The sequence below is a fragment of the Lissotriton helveticus genome, chromosome 3_2 (assembly GCF_964261635.1).
Source record: "Lissotriton helveticus chromosome 3_2, aLisHel1.1, whole genome shotgun sequence".
In the NCBI taxonomy this organism is placed as follows: Eukaryota; Metazoa; Chordata; class Amphibia; order Caudata; family Salamandridae; genus Lissotriton; species Lissotriton helveticus.
In genome coordinates, this window is record NC_136062.1 from 8,746,761 (window position 1) to 8,770,661 (window position 23,901).

Below are 23,901 nucleotides of genomic sequence, written 5' to 3' on the forward strand. Positions count from 1 at the left end.
TTTCTTTCCTGTCTAGCCGTTCCCAAAGGGTTACGATGTACCCTTTTGAATCCGAAGACAAACCCCTCCTGTGTGGAGTGCCTCAGGGCTCTGCCCTGAGCCCTCTACTGTTTAATGCTTATGTGGCTCCTCTGGCCAAGGTAGTTGAATCCTGGGGCGTCAGGGTGGTCTCCTACGCTGATGATACTCAGCTTATCTTTTCCTTTCGAGACCATTCTGACTCCCTCTTTTCCAACTTTAGAAACTGCCTTGGTAACATATGCTCCTGGATGTCAGCCAACCACCTTGCCCTTAACACCGACAAAACCGAGGTCCTCTTTTTCAGTAAAAAATCCCCCCCCCCTGCAACCCTTTGGTGGCCTACCATTCTGAATCCCCCACCCTCTCCCGTGAAGGCAGCTCGTAACCTGGGCTTCATTTTTGACAACTCTTTGTCCGGAAATGCCCAAGTTAACAAAGTGGTAGGGGCCTGTTTCTCTAAACTTCGCATGATCAGAAAAATCTTCCCCTTCCTCCCTCTATCCTCACGCAAAACTGTAGTCCAGGCCCTTATCATCACCCATCTAGACTATGCTAATAGTCTATATGCAGGTGCCCCGCACTATCTTATTGATCGCCTGCAAATAGTCCAAAATGCGGCAGCCCGGCTCATCGGTAACATCCCTGCCCGTACTTCAGTCAGAGCCTACCGAGAAGAACTTCATTGGCTTCCCATTTCACGACGCATTGACTTTAAAATTCTGATCCTGACATTTCGGGCTATCCATGGTACTGGCCCACTTTATCTGAAAAAGCGTCTCAAGATCTCTGTTTCAGCCAGACATCTCAGATCCAATAACCTTCGTCTTCTGTTGGTTCCTAGATTCAGGCTTTCTCGGACTGGCGGCAGATCTTTCACCGTCACTGCCGCCAAACTCTGGAATAGCCTCCCCCTTGACCTCGGGTTCTGTGAATCTGAGCCAGCCTTTCGCCGCAAACTCAAGACCTGGCTGTTCACTAGGCGGTAGGACTTGGACTGTCAACTCCTCACCGTTTCCCATTTTCTCTGTGAGATATGATCTTGGTTGCTCTTCATGGGGACAGTTATGTAATCTTAGCGCCGGGACACCTCCTTCGGAGGTAGCTGCGCGCTCTATAAGCTCCATAAATAAATAAATAAATAAATAAGTGTGGTGCACCTACCTGTAGAGAAGCTCAGTTAGACCTCAAGTTATTTCTGTTGTGTTGTACTTTGGGATGATATTTATCATCTTGTCTACAAATTGTTACATTTGATGGGAAGTTCTGTATTGCGCAGATCTGCCTTACTTTATGCAGTTCAGGCTTGGTGTCTGTTTGAAAATGTTGCTGGGAACACACCATGTGATGTGCTGAGTTAGATAAGAAAAAGAAAAACCCTCTCAGAGGTGTATTGCCTTTGTTTCCATTTGTTGATTTGATTGTTGGGCCACATAGCATTACCTTGTTGAAAAGTTAACTCTTCTGATTTTTTGCCTTGTCTTGGTGCCAGTAGTAGTGCAAGAGTCATAGGACGGCCCCCTGTTTCAGTGGGAAAGCGCGCCCTGGGCTGCCTATGCTTGAACGGTGTATGTTCTGGTAGGTATAACCTATCAACCTCCTAGAGGGCTTGTCCACATTGGGATGTTGTTCCATGTTGCACTTCTTCCAAGATGCCTTGCATAGACTTTGTACCAGACATCCTTGTCTATTCATTCTATTCAGACTATAGCCCCTGTGGTGCCGGTTTGTTTTCACCAAGTAGAGCTATGACCCTTCTTTGTGCAGTCTTTTTTAGACTGGGATTGGTTGGTGTTCGGATTCTTTTCTGCAAGATGTGCAGTTGTGGTTATGTTGGCAGTTTTGCACTTCATCCTTGTCAATTTTCTCCTGGGTGTGGGTATGTCAGCCCACAATTTCTCTCCATTATGTGCAGTGTTGCTTTTGTTATAACCGCTCTATTGGGGTGAGCACTTAACAGTAAATTGTCCTTCTCCTCTTGTGCTCTAAAAATGGTTGTAACATTATTTATGTCTTGGGACCTGGTGATAATTTTTATTGGACTCTGGAGGCAGTGGACACTTTTTTAATGTCTTTCTCAAGCATCAGTGCCACTGTGTATATTGGTGGGCGGGACCAATTCTTTTCTGGCTTGCTGCATGCGTTTCTTTGCAATTCTTGTGATTGTTCCTGCTTCCTTGCAGGTTTGCTTAAACTTATGCACGTAGCACAGTTGTCATCTTGTTTTCTCATCAGATTCTCCTGCTGGGCATTATTGCTTTGGTATTGATTTAGAAGGAAAAGAGTCGGTGGGTAGATGTATCCATTATAAGAATGTTACTGACTTTAGGCAAAATGCTTCACCGATCCTGCCACCTCCCTGTTCTGATGAGTATTGTGTACTTAACAAAGTTCACTGTTAATTCTTTGCACTGCATTTGTATGATGATGATCATCAGTATCGTCTTTGCCTCCAAGAGCGTGGAATAAATGTTGTGAATTGACCCCAAGTGCTGCCATTTGCAACTTCACAGTAAGCGTCGCGTTCAGTGAGGCAGCGGTGTCGAGTTGAAGCCATGACGTTGTTTCAACTTTCTAGATCCAGTCTAGTGCCGAGGGAGAGTCATGAGGAGAGGGATTTATAGGTAGATGGACTATCCACAAGAAACATTGTTACCAAAGATAAGGCCCTTATTCTTTGGGTGAGATGTCGGTTAGGTGCAGTGTATCATTAAAGTCACTGAAAAAAGCCGTTGTGATACCTTCCTAAAACCTAATTATTTGATAGGAAGACTACATATGTATTGTTTACAAAACAATTTTTTTTTTAAAGCAATTACCACAAGTGTCATTTGAAATGGTGCGCTGTTTAAGATTTTCTCTCTAGAAATCACTGACATTTGTCAGTTACAGTTGGCAACTTAGCGATAGCCCTCCATTAATGCCTTGCTCACAACTTCAGTGTCCCTGTCCCACAAGCCTAGAGTGCACACTTCTTTTCTTTTTTGAAATTGTTGAAGAGATCCAATGAAAAACTAATGCTGTCTCTGTTTGCAATGTGAATGTGAAAATTGGATATAATGTGTGTACATGTGTCCTATACAACTTAAAATATCATGGAAAAAAGAATATTGGACGGTCACCTAAAGTGAGGCAACATGAAGAAAGCGTGATTTGGCTGTGGCAGTGTCAATGGAGCAGACCTTTAGGTACTATTAACTGATACAATTTGAATATCTTTTGGAAAAGGCCGAATGGAAATATGACTGACACTTCATTTTCCTGTATTGTCTCTTATTCTTTATTGCACTTGCACTGGTAATGCTCAGCAATCGATTTGTAAAGTCATGCGAGAACCGATTTTGTGCATCAATGATGTATCGTCACCCTCAAGTCCTTTCTCAAACAAATGCAGCAGTGGATGCCAAACAACGTCCTCATGGTAAATCCTCAAAGATCTGGATGTGATACTCTTTGCCCCGTAGCACATATTATAACTTGACATTGGTCTTCTTTATTAATTGAAATTTGATTTCCACCCATCCCTTTTCTCATCTATGAAATCATTTGTCTTAAATATTGACAGCATTTTACAATTAACACCATACATCATTTTACAATTAACACCGTACATCACCAAAATTGTGTAATCCACACAGTTCCTTTTACACTTGTTGACAAAAATGAAGTACGTGACACTGTGCCATTCAAAAATGGAGATGACGGAGCTAGGCCGTTCTCTTCTGCACTTCGCAATGCCATTTTATTTGGAGTCCCTCCAGCACCACTCTCCCCAATCAAGGCCACTTTTCATGGCATGGCCTGACTAAGTCTAAAAAGAGGAAAATTGACCAAAAGTCTCCACTGTCTAAGGAACTAGATTGGTTTTCAGTCCCAGCCTATATATAATATAAAATCTGCTGTGTGACTTACAAACCTCTGCACCTTAGCACCTCTCCTTACCTGGTATCTCTACCCACTATCACAAGAGGAAGCGACGCCTTTAAAATAAAGACACAATTCATATGGAAATCTTATTCGCCATCAAATCTTTCACTTAACTGTAACTAGTTCTTTGACACAACCCCTCCTTGCTACCAGGAAACTGCAGAAACCACACTAATTTAAAACTTCTTCTCCAGGAGTCTTGTCTTTATCCTTCTAGCTGTGTTTTGTATCTTTTCTATTTTCGCATGAGTTGAATCTTGTTTTGTAATACATTCAGTTTTAGAATCCTGCAGTCTTACTCTCGTACACTGCTTTCAATACATGCAAAATGCACTAATGCTGTTTAGGTATAGTAGTTCTATAGAAAATGTAAGATTAATTAAAATCTCCATTCAATTTATTCACGTTAAGTGAATTATTTTTCTTCTCTCTTGAAGCAAATGTTTCATTTGTTTACTGACTTCTATGATGAAGACAAATAAATGGCGGAAGAGAGTGATTGACTGCTTGATTGTCTAGTGTTAAAAAGGGAGGTGTTCTCAAAGGAAGATCAACTTATGGGAACTTTACTCATACTGACTGCATTACCCTCCACAGATAATGTATCTGTTGAGGTTTTCTGCTGTTCTGCCTGTGGTTGGATTTTGATATCATTCTTTGGTTGGTGAGGAGGTCTACTGGTGACTGCATCTACAGTAGTGCATTGCATTTATCCCAATTTGCATTATTAGATACCTAGTAAAGTGAAGAGAACAACTCCTTTGTGAGCTGTGAGAAATCTAACCTCTAGGCCAAAATTCTCTGTCATCATACCTGTCAAATCTCACAAATCCCCACAGTTATGAAATGTGCTGTCAAACATTAGCCTTATAGAGTTCCTGTCTCTGGTCAAGATCCGTTCGATTAATTATATTCTCATTATTTGGCTCAAGTAGATGAGTCACCTTCAAGTGAAGGCCAAAATGTACAAGTAATGTGTGCAGTTTTGAGTTTAGTCTGCCTCTAATGATAAGGATGCACTCATGCCTAGGGATCATGGAATTTCATTCGAACTACCAAAGAATACCTGAGAGATGAAATCAGATATTTTACGTCTGCTTCATTCACCAAGTACAGGTTTCCCCCAATCCCATGCTATTACAGTCTCTCTGGAAATATAGAATATTCTGGGGGTTGATAGGCTATCACAAGAGCACCACAATAAGTACATTTTAGAACAGTGGTGTTTTCCTGACATGTACTTTGAAACCTTTCTTCTGCCATGTACTACCCTTGTTAACTTTAGGATGCAGTAAAGGAGGCAGCCTAACTCTTCCAGTTGGTACCACACCCCCATGAGGCTGCAAAGATACTGTCCGGTATCCTCGTAAGGAGGGAGATGATACAAGACATCCATCAACACCACAAACTAAACAACAGAAACTTACACTGATTAATACGGAAACCAGTGCATGGGTTGGGAATTGTACTACTCCCACGGCATAGGTGAGCAGTTGCTTCTATGGATAATGAATAGGTGAAGGTAGGGTTTGCCCCATTTTCAGTCATTTGGCACATTGCAACAGGCTGATGTAGTCTCCTAAACATTTGGCAGCAATGTTTTTGTGATTGATTAAAATTAATCTCTGTGTATTGTAATAACGATAACCTGTTCCTTGTGACTCCGTAAGATCAGAACAATCATTACAAAAGTGCAATACTTAAATTGTGCACTTATGTGCCTGCCTCCAACAATTATTCAATCAAGATTGTAGTTTTTTCTCTTACAACTATTAGAAATTCTCAACTCTTTGTTTACTACATTTTTGTTGTAATATGGATTTACCTATTCTGCTGTGTTTAGTGTGTGTGTGTGTGTGTCTGGCTTGTGAGTTAAATGAAGAATTAAACAGAATGAGGCAACTTGATCTGCAGTGAGAGGGAGGTGGGGAGGCGAAAAAGGTTGAACGAGCAAAGACATGTTGATCCGCATATGCCAGTCTTCAGAGATTACAAATACAAGTTACAAAGGGTAGTACAGGCATTTTTCTGTTTCGTGATACATAAACTGATTTCACCCTAATGTGCCAAATAATAAGCTCTACTTTGCACTCTCCTCAAATTAATATAAATGTGGATTGGACAATTTCCTAAGAAAGGTGAATCTATTGGGGAATGGTGATAATTTGTTAAGGTGTTTTATTTTGTTGCCATACACGAAATTGATTAGCGTTACGCACTAAATGAAAACAAATATTATTATGTTGCTTGTAATGTAATACACTCAAAAATAAATTGCCCCTCCTTAATGTACCTATTTTATATAGCAACGAAATCCCTTTCAGTGACTAATTTAATGTCGGGCACCCTACCTACCATGTAATATGTTCTTTGCAAAGCTAGATCATCACACACACACACACTCTGTTCACCAGCCACATATGCACTGTTACACAATCCTAACGTAGCAGCCTGGAATTGTACAGTATGACTGTGAGAATCACCTCAATACAAATGGCAACGGTAGCCGGTGTGCCTGCATAAATCCTTAAAACAGTGGTATTGAATAAATGTTTAAATGTGTGCATAATCAATCACAGCCTGCTTCTTTTTAATAGCGCCACATGATCCCTTTAAAAGGGTGCTGTCTCTGACAATCTTTATATTGTGAGCTAAAGACTGCATCCAACTGGCCCCAGATTAACACATTTTAGGTCACATTTCTTAAATTAGCTGAATGAGTAATAAACTGTTGAAAGCATGGCACATTTATTTATTTAGGTATTTAATTATCTTTGGTTTCTTAAAGCACTGACTAGGTGAGAGCTGTAAGGTTGCCTGTTACAGAAAACCTAAAAATAGAATTTTGCAAGTGAATTTCATTATTGATGAGACCAATGTGTATATATAATGGTAACCTCTTCTGGAGTTATGAAGCTTTTTGTAGGTTGTCTTAAGTAGTTTTGGAAGTGAAAAGAGTAGTTAATAGCCCCTACCCTCAGAAACTTTCTTTTGTTCTGGAATAGGTATTGTCTCTCCGACTGGAGTATTACCCCTTCTTGTCTTCCTTTTCACTGGCGAGTGCATTGCGCTTGCTGCAGCAGTCTTGGCTCAGAGCGGCTCCCATTATATGCCGAGGAGAGACTGTGGAGGTGGGGCTTGTGGAGATGGAGTGGGTGCTGTAGCAGGAGCAGAGAGCTCCAGGGTGATTCAGAGCGGCGCCTGCGCTCTAGAGAACTTCCTGGTTTGGAAAGTGCAGTACCTCTCCAGGGCAGGTGTGCTTGGGCACCTTCCCGGTTGGAGAGAGTGATGCCTCTCCTTGGGAAGAATTCTGCTTTGCAGCTGGGGACAGAGGTGCTCTCCCACGCTTGAGTGGCAGAACTGGAGGTAAGGGGTCATTTTTAATTATTCTATAGCAAAGCTATAGTTGTTTGGGTTGGTCTCTTTTTGTTTCCAATTGCTCTATTGGAGGGCTTCGTATGTCTTCCCAATAGGGCGGTTGGGCTTTTCAGGTCTTATTTAAGATGCTCCTTCTTTTTCCTCTTTGCATTTCTTATGTGCAAATGGAGTTGAACTGAAATGGGAAGTGGTAGCATTAGTTCTCCCCCTATTCTGAGGGAGAGGTGTCTTTACAGCACGCAAGTGGCTCTCCTGATGCTTTGGAGAGGGTGACAGCTGAACAGGTGCCGGCCATGATTTATGAGGCAGTGGCTAAGACTTTAGCTGCCAAGCATCATAATGCAAGAAGAGGAAGATTTTGGTTATGAACTCTGATACAGACAGTGACTCTTTGTTTGACAAACCCAGTACTTCTTTAGGAAAGTTTATCTCTAGGGAAGAATTAGGTAGCTCTTTTGTTGCATATTCAGGACAATCGGGGGTTAGATCCTCCTCCTCCTCCTGCTGCTGATGAGGATGCAGGAGAACTATTTCCTCAATATGCCAAGCCATCTCCTGTGGCTCTTCCACTTCACCCTAAGATCAAGGAGGCACTTTTTAGGGGTTGGATGGAGCCTGATCAATTTCAGATTCCGATGTTTCTGGAGAAACCATATAATTTGGAAGAGGCGTATGTCAATTTCAAATAGTCTAAAAAAATTGGTTTGATTTTGGCTCCCTTAATTGGTAGCTCATTTTTGAACTCGGACATCTGTTCTCCTCCAGATACATTTGACAAGAAGGTGGACTATGGCCTTAAAATATGTTTTCGAGCTGCAGATTTGGTTTTGAGGGCAGCATTCTATGCAGCTTTAACATCACTATCCTTGGTGAAAAGTTTTGACTCTCTTGCTGAGGTTATGCATGAGGTTGTGAATGTTTCAGACATTTTGATGCAGAAGGAGCAGCAGTAGAAACTCTTGACAGCTGTTTTCCTTGGACATCATCAAAGCAGCACCTGTAGTGTCCAATTCAGTAGTGATGGCTCGGAGAATTTTGTGGCTCAGTGATTGGAATGCAGATTTCTCAGAAAAGCCTCTTTTATGAAAAGTCAGTTTGAGGGCAAGAAGCTCGTTGGAGTTTAGCTGGGCGAAATGATGAGGAAATCTTTCCAGAGTGCAAGAAACATTTCTGGTCATATAAATCATCTTCTGGAAATAATTTCAAAACCTGGTCTCCGGATTCCAGAGATTATCCCAAGGGGACTTACCAAGTCTTATTCTGCTAACATTCGCATATACCAGCCACAAAAACCAGGAAAATAGCAAGAAGGGTCCAATAAGGCTGGCCATCTACTCAGTGCTCCTGACTACATAAGTCTCTGGTCTTGGATGTGGTGGGGGAAGCGTCACTATTACAGATTACCGGGTTCTGAGTATTGTTCAGAATGGGTACTTTATTGAGTTTGACTCTTTGCCTCCAGACTCTGGGTATAGCCCTACTCCTGTCCCCAGGGATCCTGTCGGGAGGGAGACCTTGTGTGAAAGAATTCTGGCCTTGCTGCTGAGGAAGGCAATTATCCCTGTTCCCCTTGGCATTCTCTTTTTGGTGCAGATGGTGTGAGGGGGCTATTATCCTATGCTCGATTTCAAGAGGCTTAATTGTTGGGCCAAGACTATTAAATTTTTCTTTGTATTCTTGCAAGACATCATTCTTCAGTTTGCAGTTCAAGACATTCTGGCTACCGTCGATTTCCAGGATGCATACATGCACTTGCCTATTCATCAAACACATCAGAGTTTTCTACGTTTTGAGGTGAGAGGCTTCTAGTTCGGAGTTCTCCTGTTTGGCTTGAAATCTGCCCTATGGGTTTTCACAAAGGTGCGGTCTCCTCGGATGCCATTGCTGCATCACCAAGGAATCTGCGACTAGCCCTATCAAGGCGATTGTGTAGTATTCGCCAAATCTGCCCTTCAAACAGCAGAACCTTTGAATCAGGTTGTCTCTGTGTTAATCTCTCACAGATTTCTTCTGGACAGCAAAATGTCTTAGTTGCTCCCAGGCTGGATTGGATCTTTATCCGAGCCCAGGGTACAAAAGATTCCGTCTCATATTTTGGATCTAATAATAACTCCCTCTCCTAGGGTATCGGACTAGATTAGAGTACAACGGGACTTTGCTGCAGCTATGTTTTGGTTCTCTGGACTTGGTTCCACCTGAACAAGTTCATTTCCTTTCAACTAAAGTACTGGAATCCCACTTCACTGGAGAAGTCTCAATATACACATTGTCAAAGTAAATAAAACAGGAACTGGCTTGGTGGGTGGACCTGTTGCATTTCTTGAAGGAGGTCCCCTTATCTCTTCTCCCTCCCTCTGTCAGTAATCACTGCAGATGCAAGCATAAAGAGATGGGGAGCCTGGCTGTCCTCTAATCAAGTCCGGGTTCTGTGGATGCGAGCTCAAAGTGTCATATCAGCCAACTGGAGGGAACTTGAAACAATATTTTGACTCCTGGTATTTTCCCCTGTGATATCAGTTTACTTCTTCCTACATGCTCTGTTTCACAGGTTTTGCTCCAGATGAAGGAATCTGCAGCTTTGGGAGTAGATCCTCTATCCTGTCCTTGCCCCCTGGTCTTCTGTTTGCTTTCCCTCTGATCCAGACGTTTCTGATCAGGGAGAGGAAGGAGTAGGCAAAGTTGGTGGTAGTTGCTCTGGCATGGGCCCAGTTTATCCTGGTTTCCTCTTCTAGTGATAAGATGGGACAAAAGGTGGTTATTGCCCATGTTTCTATGCCCTCTAATCTTCCCAATTTTCCAAGAGTCTCTAATTTGTCTCAAGTTGACAGTTTGGAGACTGAACGAGCAGGGTTGAAGTCTCAGGGGTGCTCTGACGCAGTATCCTCTTCCATTCAGATCTTGAGGAGGCAGTCAACTAGGGTGCCCTATCCTTGTCTCCAGGTATCCTTTGGGAAATCTTGTGAGAAGCAGCCGTTATTGCCTTTCTCAAGTTCTTCAATTTCTGCAGGATGGGTTTTCCTCGGGGCTTTGTCCTCAGACATTAAAGTTGCAATGGGCAGCAATTTGGGCATTTCAGACTCCTTGGGAGAATTAAGAGGAACCTCAGGGACTAGTACAGACATTGTTCAAGGGGTTTTTGAACATTCGCCCTAGGGTATCTCCGGTTTGTCCTACCTAGGATCCTATTCTAGTGTGACAGGCTATAATATAATCCTCTTTTTGAGCCTCTCCATTGGATTGAAAGGAAAACTCTTACTTTGAAGGTATTTTTTCATGTGCCATTACCTCGGCCAGAAAAGTGTGGGAACTGGGTGATCTGTCCTGTAGGGCACTGTTCATATGGATCTTTTAGGGTAAGGTGGTTTTGAGACCTGAGCCGTAAATTTTTCCCAAAGTAAACTCTTTCTTTTTATTCCCAACAAGAGGTTATTTTGCCTGTTCGCTGTCCAAATCGTCAGTCCCCTTGCGAGGTTAGTCTTCCTTCTCTGGGCGTCCGGAGAGCAGTTCTGGTTCATCTAGAGAGAGTGGAAGACATCAGACAGGATTCCTATTTGTTAATTTCAGGCATGCCAGAAAGGGTCGGAAACCAGCCACACAGAACTTGTGGATGCGGATTTGTTCTCTCATTTATTTAGTTTATTCTCTGTATAGAGTTTCTCTCCTTTGGGAGTACGGCTGGTCTATTCAAGGGTTGCCGATATTCTAGCTGTGTCAAGAAACTTCCTTACCTGAAATTTGTAGGATGGCCACTTGGGGGATCCCTTCTACCTTGATTAAGCATTACAGAGTCACTCAGAGTAGGTAGAGGATCTTTTTTGGGTCTGAGGCTGTTCTGCAGTGAAACCACCATAGTCTTCTTCATGTTACTAAAGAATATTGTTCAACAATTTACTCAGTTGTCCTGGCTTTCTTTTAGCTTGTGTACATCTCAACATAGGAATCCAAACGAGAGGGACAAGGGGTAAGGCTTTGATTACTTACCAGTAATTGCTTTGCTCCAAGTCCTTCTCTCACTTGGATTCATAACTCTCTCCCTTTGCCTTGTTTAGTGAAGCCAACTCTGTTCTAAGGGTTTGTTGATGAAACAAGATGTGAAGAGGGAGGAGGGGCTTTTGTGCTGAGGAAACTGTGTTGAGGGATGCGCGGAGGCCTCAACATGGTAAGGAGTCCAAGCGAGAAAAGGACTCCAAGTAATGTGATAACCAGTAAGTAACCTAAGCATTGCTATTTTTGTAAGTACAATGGACATGCATTTTCCAAATGGTGCCAACCGCTTTGGTGTAAAACCAAATTGATGCTATAGCTCCCTAGGTCACAGAGGAAGGCTGTTGACCATGTATACTAAATTTCAGTAGTGCGTTGTGTACCCCACACATGCAGTAAATACAGTTCATAGCCAGAGTTGTAGAATATGCACACCTACAAACTGTGGCCCTTGTTTAACACACACTTAAATTAAACCTGGTGCAGCTAGAATTTGGTGAAGCTAAGTGATAAACTGTTGCACTATGTAACCAAAAGGTGCACTAAACGCAGTTATTGGTCCTGATAGTGTATCGTAGTTGTACATGAGTGAATGCGAGAGAATTTCATTTTGAGGCTGCCATTATAGGACACTGGGCACAGACCCAACGTCCTATGAAACTAAATTGAAAGGCCACATAAAGGGATGGGGTTAGCAACCCCTAACCTGCAGGCCTAAATTGAGTGACCCCCAAAGTTTAAAATGGAAAAAGATCCAGTTCCACTGGTTGTGGTCCAATAACTCCAGGAGTAGTTTGGAATGTGAACATGTAGCTGTCAGGGTTCACAAAGTCCTTGCATAGGGTCATAGTAGGAAGGTTTTGGACATATGTTTCTTCACCTGTCATCGTTTCCGCACTATACCAGAGTACAAAATTGGATCCAACTCAGATTCACGTGAGTAATAGCTCACAAACCCAGTCATTGCTTCAATGAACTTTAAAACTTGTAGGAGGTGGGTGGGCGCACACTGCCTCACACTCCAGCACTCAGTTTGCCCTGATGCATCATAATAAGTGCAGTGCATGATAACACTTTCTTCGGTGTCAGTCTTTAGTTTTTTTACCCTTGTTGGTGCAGCCAGTGCTTTATATCTCTAGACAAGTGTTTCAGGATATTTTTCCTTCAGTAGAGAGCAACACTTTTTTGGTGCACTGTATTTTTAATGATGCATTGGGGAAAACCGTGCTGGAGGGTGTTGCAGTGTGTGCCCACCCCGATCATATTTGGAAATGCTCCCTTGAGCTGACGAGCTCTGGTTGATGAACCTGCGCCCAGCGAGTGGTACTGAGACCTGAGAAGACTTTGGGCAGTATCTCCAGCACCCCCCAAAAAAAGTGTTGCTCTCTACTGAAGAAGCACAATTATCCTGAAACATGTGTCTAGAGATACACAGCACTGGCTGCGCCAACAAGGGTGAAAAACTAAAGCCTGACACCGAAGAAAGTGTTATTATGCACTGCATTTATTATGATACATCGGGGCAAACTGAGTGCTGGAGTGTGAGACAGTGACCTACACCACATAACAATTAGGTTAGCCCTTTGTGAGATCTAACGGACTGAGTGGAAAAGGCCTGCCTGAACCTTGTCCGGGCACTGCTCCGGCGTAGTAAGGAGCCAGTGGCATAACAAAAATTGAGGGGGTCCTCCTGCAAGTTACCTGGAGGGGCCCCCTCCGGACTCTACCAGGAGCTCAGCCGGCTTAAGTGCCGGCTGAGGGGGGCCCCTGCAGCTTGGGGGCTGTGGGGGCCTGTGTTACGCCCCTGCAAGGAGCGCTGGATGTATTTTTCGGAGAGCTGCTGATAAGCAGAGGGGCTAAAGACTTCGGTGAAAGCCTTCAGCGGAATGGCTGTAGTTAAAGGCTTTGAAACATTACAAATCCTTTACTTAGACCTCAAAGTGCCTAAGGTGATTGAAGTATTCCAGTTGACTGCACCTTACAAAATTTTCACTATTTCTTCCAAGGAATTCAAGCCCAATCCTTCCTTGAATGGCTAATTTGACAAGGTTTGAATTCAAGTTTTGAGGTGTTGAAAGATCTGCGCAGAACCATTAGGGAGGGTAAATACAAAGTCACAACAGTGGAAGAAGCTGTGGGACAAATTAACAGGAGAATGGAACACGCAGAACAAGAAGTGCTGGCCTAAACACCAGATGAGACCCATAGACACTTCGCTTCAGGCACAGGAATCTGAGATCCAACAAGAGATTGTGCCTTAACCTTTCCAGTCCAATTAAAATCCAAGCTTGAATTGTTGAAAACATTGAAAGGGATTCCAAGTTCGCAGTTCTGACACCTCCACCCCCTCTTCTCTGTGGCAGCAGATGTGTAATATCTTCTAGAGGTTTCTTTAATATAGTTATATTTGGAGGTGCTTCCCCTTTACAAATTGAGGTCCATAAATTAGTTGGAGTCCCTACAGAAAGCTCTGGGAAAACCCTAGTCTTGCTCTGTCCCATCATATTCCACTTGGGATGGTGAGGCAGAGATGAACTGATGAAAGCAACCGCCAGTTTGTGCCTGAGTGGTAGTTAGATTTATATTGTTTTCTTATGTAAGTGGAGCCATCCAGTGGAAGAAGCAGAAACTTGGACTTCTTAAAAAAAAGCATAAATACATGGAAGCCTCAGTCTGGCATCTTGGTGAATTGTGGGTGGTGAACGGTAATGGGAAAGGGTTTTTATTAATTGAAAAATGTGTTTTATTTTGTTGGGCTTTTGCCTGTTTGCTAACCCTGGGCATAGTACTATGCTACGGTCATGTAGCATGCGCAACTACGCTGTACGTAAATTGCACGTAGCACATTGCAAAAATGCGTAGCGGGCATTTTTTGCTTGCTCGCGGCGCTCAACGTCAAGTTGGCGACGGTGAGCGAGCAAAATAACATCCCGGCAAGACTTTTTCCTCGTTCGCGATCAGCAACATCAAGTTTCCTATCGAGAGCGTGGAAAATAAACCTCCCAGCGAGATTCTTAACGTGGGGAGGTCAGGTTTCTCATTGCGAGTGGTCGAGTATGCTCGCAACGAGAAACTACCAGTCCATGTTGAGAAAGCTGCCGCTCGAGTACAAATCTACTTGAGCGGCAGAAAATGACCTCTAACACTGTGCAAGATGCAGTTTGCAATGATTGCAAAGTGCGAACAAGCATCCGGCACTGTGCAATCTATGCAAACAGCATTTTGCACAGTGTACTATGCAGTTCGCGTAGCTATGCGTAGCGCGAAGTGCACTTTGCGTAACAACGCGTATCGCTACTATGCGAACTTCGCCCAGGGTTACAGTTTGCGCTGACATCCATTTTAAAGTTACTGAATAAAAATGTGGCTTTTAAAATTGCATTAAGAAAATACTTTCAGTGGTATTCATTTCATGGCATCTGTGTGCCTTCGTAGGAAGTCATGTTGAGATGTTTTTCTATGATGCAACATTCAAGGCAGCTGTAGCAAAAGCCACAACTGTATTTTCATTCATTTTCAAATGTCTTACTGTTTTGTTTGTTTCAGCTGTGCAATGATGTTATCCATATTTGGTGGGTAAAGGGTATTAAATCATGTTTTAGGCATTTTCTTAAAGCCAGTTATTTTATGTAGCACAATTTTACAATGTTGATTGGTTTATGATGTTTCTTTGTTAGTACAGCCTTTTCACGCCATGCAGTGTGCTTTTTACACTTATCTGAAACTATAAAATGGGCCGTTTCTGGGAATCGTGCCAGACTTTCGATGTTCTAAGACTTGTACTGAGCAGTCACCAATGGGGTCAGACTATTGTCTGATTTTCTAATTAGACATACATTTACTTTAGATCTGAGCAGTTTAGACTTTCTGCTGACATTTTGCTCCTTTCTTGGGTGCAGACTACTTGTCGGTCGTTGCTGATTACTTTCCTCTGACTTACGAACTGAATAAATATATAACCTTTATTGTTTTGACATTGGATAGTGTTCTGCATCAGCTCTTTGAATTTATCAGTGCAAAGCGCCGACAGAAATATGCAACTCAACCAGTTGATTCTTGATGGTTGATGGTTCATAAAATCGACCATAAATCAGACCGAGGGACAAAATGATGCTACCTGAACTTACTGACTCACTCACTCCCCGGTCCCAGTCCTGTCCAACCAGAAGTCGTGAACTGTGTGATGTTTCTCTTATAACCAAGGGTGATCTTCGGACCCTCATTTCGAAAAGAATGTTATATATGTGATGTCCTGCTATGTCCGAGGTAATGACCATACTCTTTCTATTTATTCCTCTCTGCCTAAGCATAGCATATGTTGGAGGCAGAGCTGATCTTAATTCTGAGTTTAATGCAGGGCCGGCTCTAGGCTCATGGTGGCCCTGTGCAGGGAGCGTAGGTGGGGGCCCCGGAAGAGGGGGTCCGGACGGGGCGGAGCTCAGGAAGGTGTTTTAATAATACATCCAGAAAAGTCGTTAGATGATTGACCAGTACCTGCGGCTGCTCCTACCCTTCCGAATTCGTCTCAGAACAATACAATTTAGGAGGAGGAGGGCATTGTGACACACGACATGAGGGACTGGGCGCACAGACAGCTGCAGTGCCTGGGCCATGACAGGGGCACCGGACCCCCACAACCCCCCACAGAGAAATAATCGGTCATTGGTTATGATTTCTATGCCTATATAAGGATATGGAGATCTATACCTATATAAGGGCAAAGGGCATTAATCAGGAAAATTACACTAGGGTCCTAAAATGATACATAACAATGTATGCAAAAACTGACTGTAGGATATGCAGGCAAATGAAAAACGTGGAGTTATACTAGTAATTTTGACCTCCCTGTGTTTGCCACGCCCACTGCTGCCCTGTGGACGCAGTTCAGGACAAGTAATGTGACGAGCGAGTAGTGAGCAGCAACAGGCCATATCTAATATATACGGCTCTGTGCTGCTTTAATCTCACCCTTGTGCAGGTCAGTAACTTTTGTTGCTGTGCTGCATTGCGATAAAGAAAATGTGCCCCTTGGTGTGCATGCCTGGCGTGCCCAATCTAGCCTTAACCCTAGCACTCTCCGGCAGTTGGTGGCAATTAAATGTAAAAAATACTCTATGGGATTTCCTTATTTCCTTACTTCACTTCACCCTCTCTCTTAAGCTGACTCTAGTTCTACTTCTCCATGTACCTTTAACCTCCCTCCCTCTCTATGTATCTCACATGTGTCTACAGGACGCCCCAGCTGAGGTGTGAGGTGCTCTGGCAGAGCTGGGTGAGTCCCAGTAACGGACAGCAGGACTGCTAGAGAGAGAGATAGCAGCGAGTTCCTTCCCCTGGAGTAACCATAGGTGCTCTCCGCGCTCCACCGGGGCCCGCACCTGGCTGTGTGAAACTGAAAGCGCTCGGGTTGGCCCGGTCGCTCCCCTGCCCCCCGAGCTCTAGGGGCCCCCAGGAGTTGCTGGGACTTGGAGCCATATTTCAACTGTCTGCCGCTTAATAGTGCAGAAATACCCTTTCTCTCCACCTTTATTGGCACAGGCGGATCAGGGGGCCTAAAGTAATCAATCACCACCACCAGTTTACATGGGAGGCCGCGCCCGCTGCCACTGACTGGAAGACAGACAGCGGCCTACGAGTCGATGGATGCGGCACCGGCAAATTGAATATGCGGCGGGCCCCCCTCGGAGAAAATGTCAGTGATTCCGAAATGTAATACTCGGCAATGATTAGGCCTTCCGCTGGCTGGGAGCCAGCCATATACTGCCGCTTAATTTAATGCAAAATAGTACAGCCCCCGACTCCACCTTTATTATAGGCCCTGCAGGCACAGGCGGAGAGGGGCCTAAAGGAAATCAGTGGCCGGCGCTGCCACTGGAAGACAGACAGCGGGCGGCCTACCTCGATGCGGCAAAACTCCCGGCTGCAGTAAATTCGCCCCTCCGACCTCAAGCATTAACAGCTACACTCACGCCCGGCTACCTATCTTCATAATATGACTCGTTTGCTTGCCATGACGCGTCGCGATAGTCAGTCAGTGCCACAAACAGTGTGCAGAAATATCATTATCAATTATCTGAGAGAATGGATCTATTCTGCCCTTACCCGACAGGTGCGTTCACACTTCGTCACTTCATTCTCAGTCTCAGCTCAGGGGCCGCTCAGCTTTTGTCCGACTCTGACGTCGACGACCACCAAATGGCTGGGCTGTGCAGAGAGAGTCATACGCCACCAGTCCCACAAGTTAGTTACGCACGCGGGGAAGTCAAGCAGCAGGTTAGGTTGAGTCTGCGCGCTGCCGCAGATCACTCTATCCTGGCTTCCGGCATCTGTGCCAGCCAGCCGGGTGACAGTCATGATGATTTGAAACACCCCGGCGCCCCTGCTGCCCAATCAGGAACGAGGTCGGTGCGGACTCGGAGCCAGAGGCCAGGGAAGTTAAAGGGATGAGGGGGGGTGACTCACTGTGTCAGGGCTTGGAACTGTGACTGTCTGAACTTAGTATTGGAAGCCGGGGTCGGAGCCGGAGGCTGCCAAATCCTGCCAGGGGGCTGCCAGTGCCACGATGTATCATTGATCCTTTTGATCCGATCCTCGTCGTGGCGGCCCCTGGGGTTTGGCGGCCCTGTGCAGGTGAACACTTTGCACATGCCTAGGGCCGGCCCTGGTTTAATGGAGTTATGTCTGTAATAGTGGTGGATGCATACTGCTTTGTTTTCACTTTCCGTGTACTGTTAAAATCCAGATTGAATTCTTATGATTGTAAGCTCCGTGTTTTTCTAACCAATAAACATTCCTGACACTAAAATAAAATACTGATAAATGAACAAGCCTGAGTCTTTTATCTTCTTGTCTGAACATAACTAAAAGTTCATAAAAATATGCGTTTCTGAGCATAATTCTAAACCTTTATAGGAATGAGCTGCATCCTTCACCCCCATTAATCACACACATGTAATTCATAAATGAAATGCACAAGCACAATGAACTGACTGTTGTACTTTCTAAAATCCTTAAATGTATAAAATCTTATGAGGGGTAATGCTTATTCATTAATTACTTTGCAATAATACTATTTGCATAGGCTATTGGCCATAATCACTTTAGAATCGCTTCTGTTTTCAATTTACTAATACAACATGATATTCCGGGCTTAATATCCTTTCCCTTACACCCTAGACATCAATGCAATACTTTTGGCATCTCTGATAGTAAACACTTTAGATCCATTGGCACCGATTTCTAGAAACTTCATTACTGAATGTATTTCTCCAAAATGGGACTTGATCAATGCAGTGTCCATTCAAATCTGAGATAGATTTCAAGATAAGTCAGTATTAGCAAAGCTGTAATGTCTGGCTCATAAATTATGGCGTCTCTTCACTGATTTGTGAGTTTTGGCGTGCAGTCACTTATCCTTGTACTTGTGCTTACATTCATCCACCCATTGACTACTATTGCATTTACCTACTCACCAATCGACAACATCGCAAGCAAACTTTTTCTTTTGCACCTTTCACCTATTTCTCACCAAACTGTGAAGAAGAGTTTTCAGCTTAATACCGACCTAATTGTTTTTTGGTTTTTTTACTTATTGGTTTTGTTAGTGCTTGACTTAGTTAAGGTTTCCCCACAAGGCACAGTTTGTCATTGTTATGATATGTCTCATGATGACAAAAGATAACTGTCGAATTGAAATAGGGAGCTTACTAAATGTTTCTTTTAACATTATCCTATTCATGCCTGGTTTGGAAAATAACAAAAGAGGGAAGAGGAATCGTATTGCTACACTTTCGTTGAGTTAAACCTAGTGAGATTGATTAGTTATTTGAGCCCTAATGTTGACAACAGTGTACAACTTTTCGGTTACAGAAGTGTGGCCCCTCCAGCCCAGATTTTCATTCTATCATAGATGTTGTATTGATTTTCATTAGGTGATTGACACTAACATTTGCTACTTAACAGCTCTAGAGAATGAAATAAATTAAGTCGCTTTCACAGATGAAGTCTACAGAATAGCCAGGCATTCAATGTTCGATGCTATGGAAGGAGTTAAATGTATCTAAGACAAAGATTAAACCGTTTTGCTTAATTTAGTTTTAAAAAAGCATTGTGGACAAAGCTTCATTCTTCAGCAAAACACTTTTAGGTGACATGAGGGGATATGTTTGTGGTTGTATGTATTGGGGTGGCTTTTGAATGAGAGAACTTGTAAAGACGATATTGTAAAATATTTACCTTCTCAAAGACTGCTCGATTTCCTCTAACAAAATAAGATTAAAAGATTTCCTTATACAAATAAGTTGTTGTGAAAGACTTCCTTATACAAATAAGTTGTTGTGAAAGACTTCCTTATACAAATAAGTTGTTGTCTATGACATGTTTGTTTTAGCTTTCACCATAAATTCAATAAAACTCTTATTCACAATTTAATGAATTCAAATCATTTAGGACGTTTAAATATAATAATTTAGAAAAAAAGTCAATAAATTGTGAACGTAAGGTCTTATTCGCCATCATTAACTATGATCCTAATTTTTACATCAATACAAATAGTTGAAGACACGGTGGACATGATGAACATTTGCATCCGCCAGGAGAAAGCAGAAGCCAGCCGTTGTGTTCTCGCTGTAAAAACATGGCTTCACTGGAAGAAGCTTCATTTTCCTCAAACCATCATAAGATGGACACTCAGGTAAGCAAGCACGTATCACAAATCTTAACAGCAATGTTTCTATGTGGACTTGTGTCAAGATATAGGCTCTTAGACAAAATACTAAATTGCATTATAACTTGAAACTGCTTGGGCTTTTCTTAATTAAACAGCCTACAAAATGAAATATATATCTCGGTTTAATTACTCCTTCATGTACAGTAACTTAATCACTGTGTATTAGGGAAGAGCTTACAGACCATATTAAGAGAAGATATTCGATCTAAGGTAATTTATATATGCTCTTCTGTTTAAGGTCTCATTATGAGAACCCCGGAAATCCAGATTCAGACATGAACAGGAGTTTTCACATGTACTACAGATTTGCTTCATTCCGGAATTGTTTTCTCCTACTTAAACACTGCTGGTGGTCTGAACCTGGGAAATACCACACCTTAATACCACACCTTAATACCACACCCTGTGATATCCGTATTTACCCGTGCAGTATTATTGCCCCAAAATACCAGGGGGCTCCTAATGAGCTCCATAGTATCTTGTGGCCCAATACAGTTGTAGGTGCATTTGGAACAGTGTTCTGTTATAGCCATCTTATTTTCTGTATTTAAGTTCTTTCTAACATTGTCGTACAAAGTCTAGTTATAATTCTAATTTCATTGGGGTGGTGTTTGTTTTCCTCTCTGAGTGTAATATAGTGTCCATTAATGGCAGTGGAGCACTTCAACCCTCATCCCAGTGACCTGAAATACGTTGAAGATGAATACTCTTTTAAGCTCCAGAAAATGTGTTTTTTTTTACCAGGAGATCTTAGTAACTTGCCAAAACCGTATATACATTTACCAACCACTCCATCAGTGGTTTAACACCATGCCGTGGTTTCCATACCATTTGTTTGCTGCCTGCCTTAAATCCCTTTTAATAGTTTTGGTGTGCTAACTGGATTTAAAGGCAACATTTCGTAATAATACATTTGCTAATGTAATTATTTTAATATAGTTCTCTCTCTTTATAAATCTGATATATTTATATATTTCTTATTTGTTATGACTTGTTAGTAAACACAACAGGGACATGTCACTGGAGCCCGATCAACTTTACTAAGGTCTTGGTCTGCAAAACAAATAATGCATTTAGGGCCACATGTACGTCCGCCAGGTTTTGCAACTCGCAAAGAGCGATTTTTAGCGAGCCGTAAAATCTGATGTACAACAGTGTCTAAGACACTGTTTGCGATTCCCATATAGGTCGCAAAGGGCCTGCCTCATTAATATTTATGTGGCAGGATGCAGTTTGCAACCCATTGGGAATGGCTGGCACTTGCAGGGATGGTGGCTGTTGGGAATGTATTCTTGTTGACTCGAGCTGTCACGAGCGTTCAGGCATGTCTGGCTGCTCGTGACAAGCTCGTGTTGTTGTACCAACTTGTTATCTTTTGAAACATCGAGAATGTTATCATTGTACCACATCTGTTGAACTGGCATTACTAGCCTGAACCTTAAGACGTGAGCACCTAATAAACTCCGTCTCTGATCTCAACTTACTTCGTGTCCTTCCTTGACTTTCCTACAGTGGCCTGTTAGTCAGTTGACCACCATGTCTTTGACTGCTTTTTAAATAAAGCAGTTTTTTTTAAATACAGCCTGTTTTCATTAAAAGGAAACAGGATAACTTTCAATTTTTCTTATTTTTTTTACATTGGGCAGTGGTCCATGAGACCCCCACCTGGTTTGAAAAAATGTTGGCACCTCCATTCGCAATGGCTTTGAATGGCTTGTCACCAATATGAAATTCGTGGTTATCTGCTAATATTTTGAAACCACATTCCTGGTCGCAAAACCTTCATACATACCATTGCAACTCACTGTTAGAAATGGATGCCCTTTACACACACCTTCCTAATAGCGACTGACAAACCGTATTATTAAAACAAAGCCCAAACCAGGTTATAACAAAAGGGGGGGAACTGGAAGTCAACAAAAAGTCCAACCTTTTTTGAATGGTATAAAAAAATGAAATGAGTTAAAGCATACGAAGAAGTATATGCGAAAAGGGTTGGAGCCGTCAAAAAATGTGTCTCTTTGTGGAAACTTTTTGATCAAATGGAAAGGAATCTGCATTGTTAATTTTATTATGTTTGTGGTATTGTCAGTTTAATTTTACTCCAGCAATTCTATTCTCTTGCACACTTCAGCTGAAGAGAAAAGTTGCTCTCTCTTAAGTATTATTATATAGGTGATGTTTTTCATTTGTACTTGTATCTTTATCTCAAGTATTAGTCTTCAAGACGTTTGTACGCCTCTTTTGAAGGAATGTATTGTAAAGTATTTGAATTTGCACTCTAGGACCCATATCAACTCTCTCTGTATAATTGTATTTCTCGGACCTCAATTGAATCTGCATTTGCACTTTTTTTTGTTTTTTTGGGGGGAGTATGGCCCCCTTTTCAATATATATGATTTAGGTGAGGACCCCTGCTAATGTTGAAAATAAGCTTGCTGAGTCGGTAGTATATTACTAAATGCACTTCAATTTTGATGATTGGATCATTTACACGTTAATATAAAAAACTGGCGATTTTATGATTTTATCTATTGCATAGCATTCATTGTATTCAGTTGTATATATCTGCTTATTTATGGCTGTTTTAACTTCTATTTTTCTATTCTGCTCAATAAAAAATGGAAATAAAAAAAAAACAGGATAACTCAATTTTTTTTTTTTTTTTTTTTTTACAGTCGGCAGTGGTCCATGGGACCCCCGCCTGGTTTGAAAAAATGTTGGCACCCTCATTCGCAATTGCTTGAATGGCTTGTCACCAATATGAAATTCGTGGTTATCTGCCAATGTTTTGCAAACACAATCCTGGTCGCAAAACCTTCATACATACCAGTGCGACTCACTGTTAGGAATGGATGCCCTTTACACACACGTTCATAATAGCGACTCACAAACCCTATTTTGCGAGTCTGTAATAGGTTGCAGACTCGCAAAATAGGGTTGGCACATAGGGTCCCTATGGGTTTTTAGCGACCAGTAAAATCCGTTGTACATCTGGCCCTTAGCTCGTAGCTGTGCATTTCATTTACCTGTCAGTAGATGCAACCGTTTACATTTACATACTCTGAATGCAGTTAATATAAAAAAAGAAAATGCAAAGGAAAGTTTCGTATTTATTGACGTTCCGGTCCGCTTGTTTTTCTGCTGAAGAAACATTTGACACGATTATTGTGTAAAGTCAGTTTCAGTTCTGTGCGAATGTAACCACTTGTTTTTTGAAAATGATCAAGTGTTGAGAGACAATTAAATGGACAGCCACCCAGTTACAAATCTTTACTCTCTATCACCTGCTAGCTTTAGCAAATTAAAACGCGACTGTCAATGCTGATCAAGAGTGATGTCTTATATAAAATAAAAAGAGCAGAACATACTAGGGGTTCGTAAGTAGGAAAACCCATAAACTCGGGCAGTGTTAGTCATGAATTAGATTGAATTAGATTGCTTAGAATACCTAAAAAATTTATATCGTTTTCAGTTGTAAGATTTATGTATACGAGATATGCAAAGAACCATCAACTTATTTCATTGTATTTTTGATTGTTAGAAAGACGTATGTTGCTGCTGGGTGAGCCTGAAAATCTGTCTTCTTTGTTTTGAGTATTTGTTTGGTCAGAATTTCACCTCACTAGACTTCAGGTCATCAGTTCGTCGACCTGTTTCCTCTTGATCTCATTTGACCAAATAAGCATGTTTTAAATGGGGACTTAAAATAAAATGTTATTGCACGGCTGTGTCTAGCAAATTAATAGTATTTTCTGCCATTAGTGACAGAACGTACTGAGCAAATGATTAGGTCACCCACCTAGAGCAAATCAGTACAAAGCTCAGCCTTCTAGCCCAACTCAACAAACTTATCTCGCGTTACA

The 23,901-nt window shown here is 42.2% G+C and overlaps 1 protein-coding gene across 3 annotated transcripts in view; it reads left to right on the top strand.

Moving 5' to 3' along the window:
• Nucleotides 1-23,901, top strand: part of BNC1 (basonuclin zinc finger protein 1) — a 153,969-nt gene that overhangs the window by 59,977 nt on the left and 70,091 nt on the right. For all 3 annotated transcript variants that reach the window (XM_078684732.1, XM_078684733.1, XM_078684734.1), the window contains exon 2: nt 19,861-19,999. In XM_078684732.1, the coding sequence (XP_078540858.1) occupies nt 19,943-19,999 (57 nt within the window). In that variant the 5' untranslated portion in view covers nt 19,861-19,942. The remainder of the gene's footprint in view (nt 1-19,860; nt 20,000-23,901) is intronic.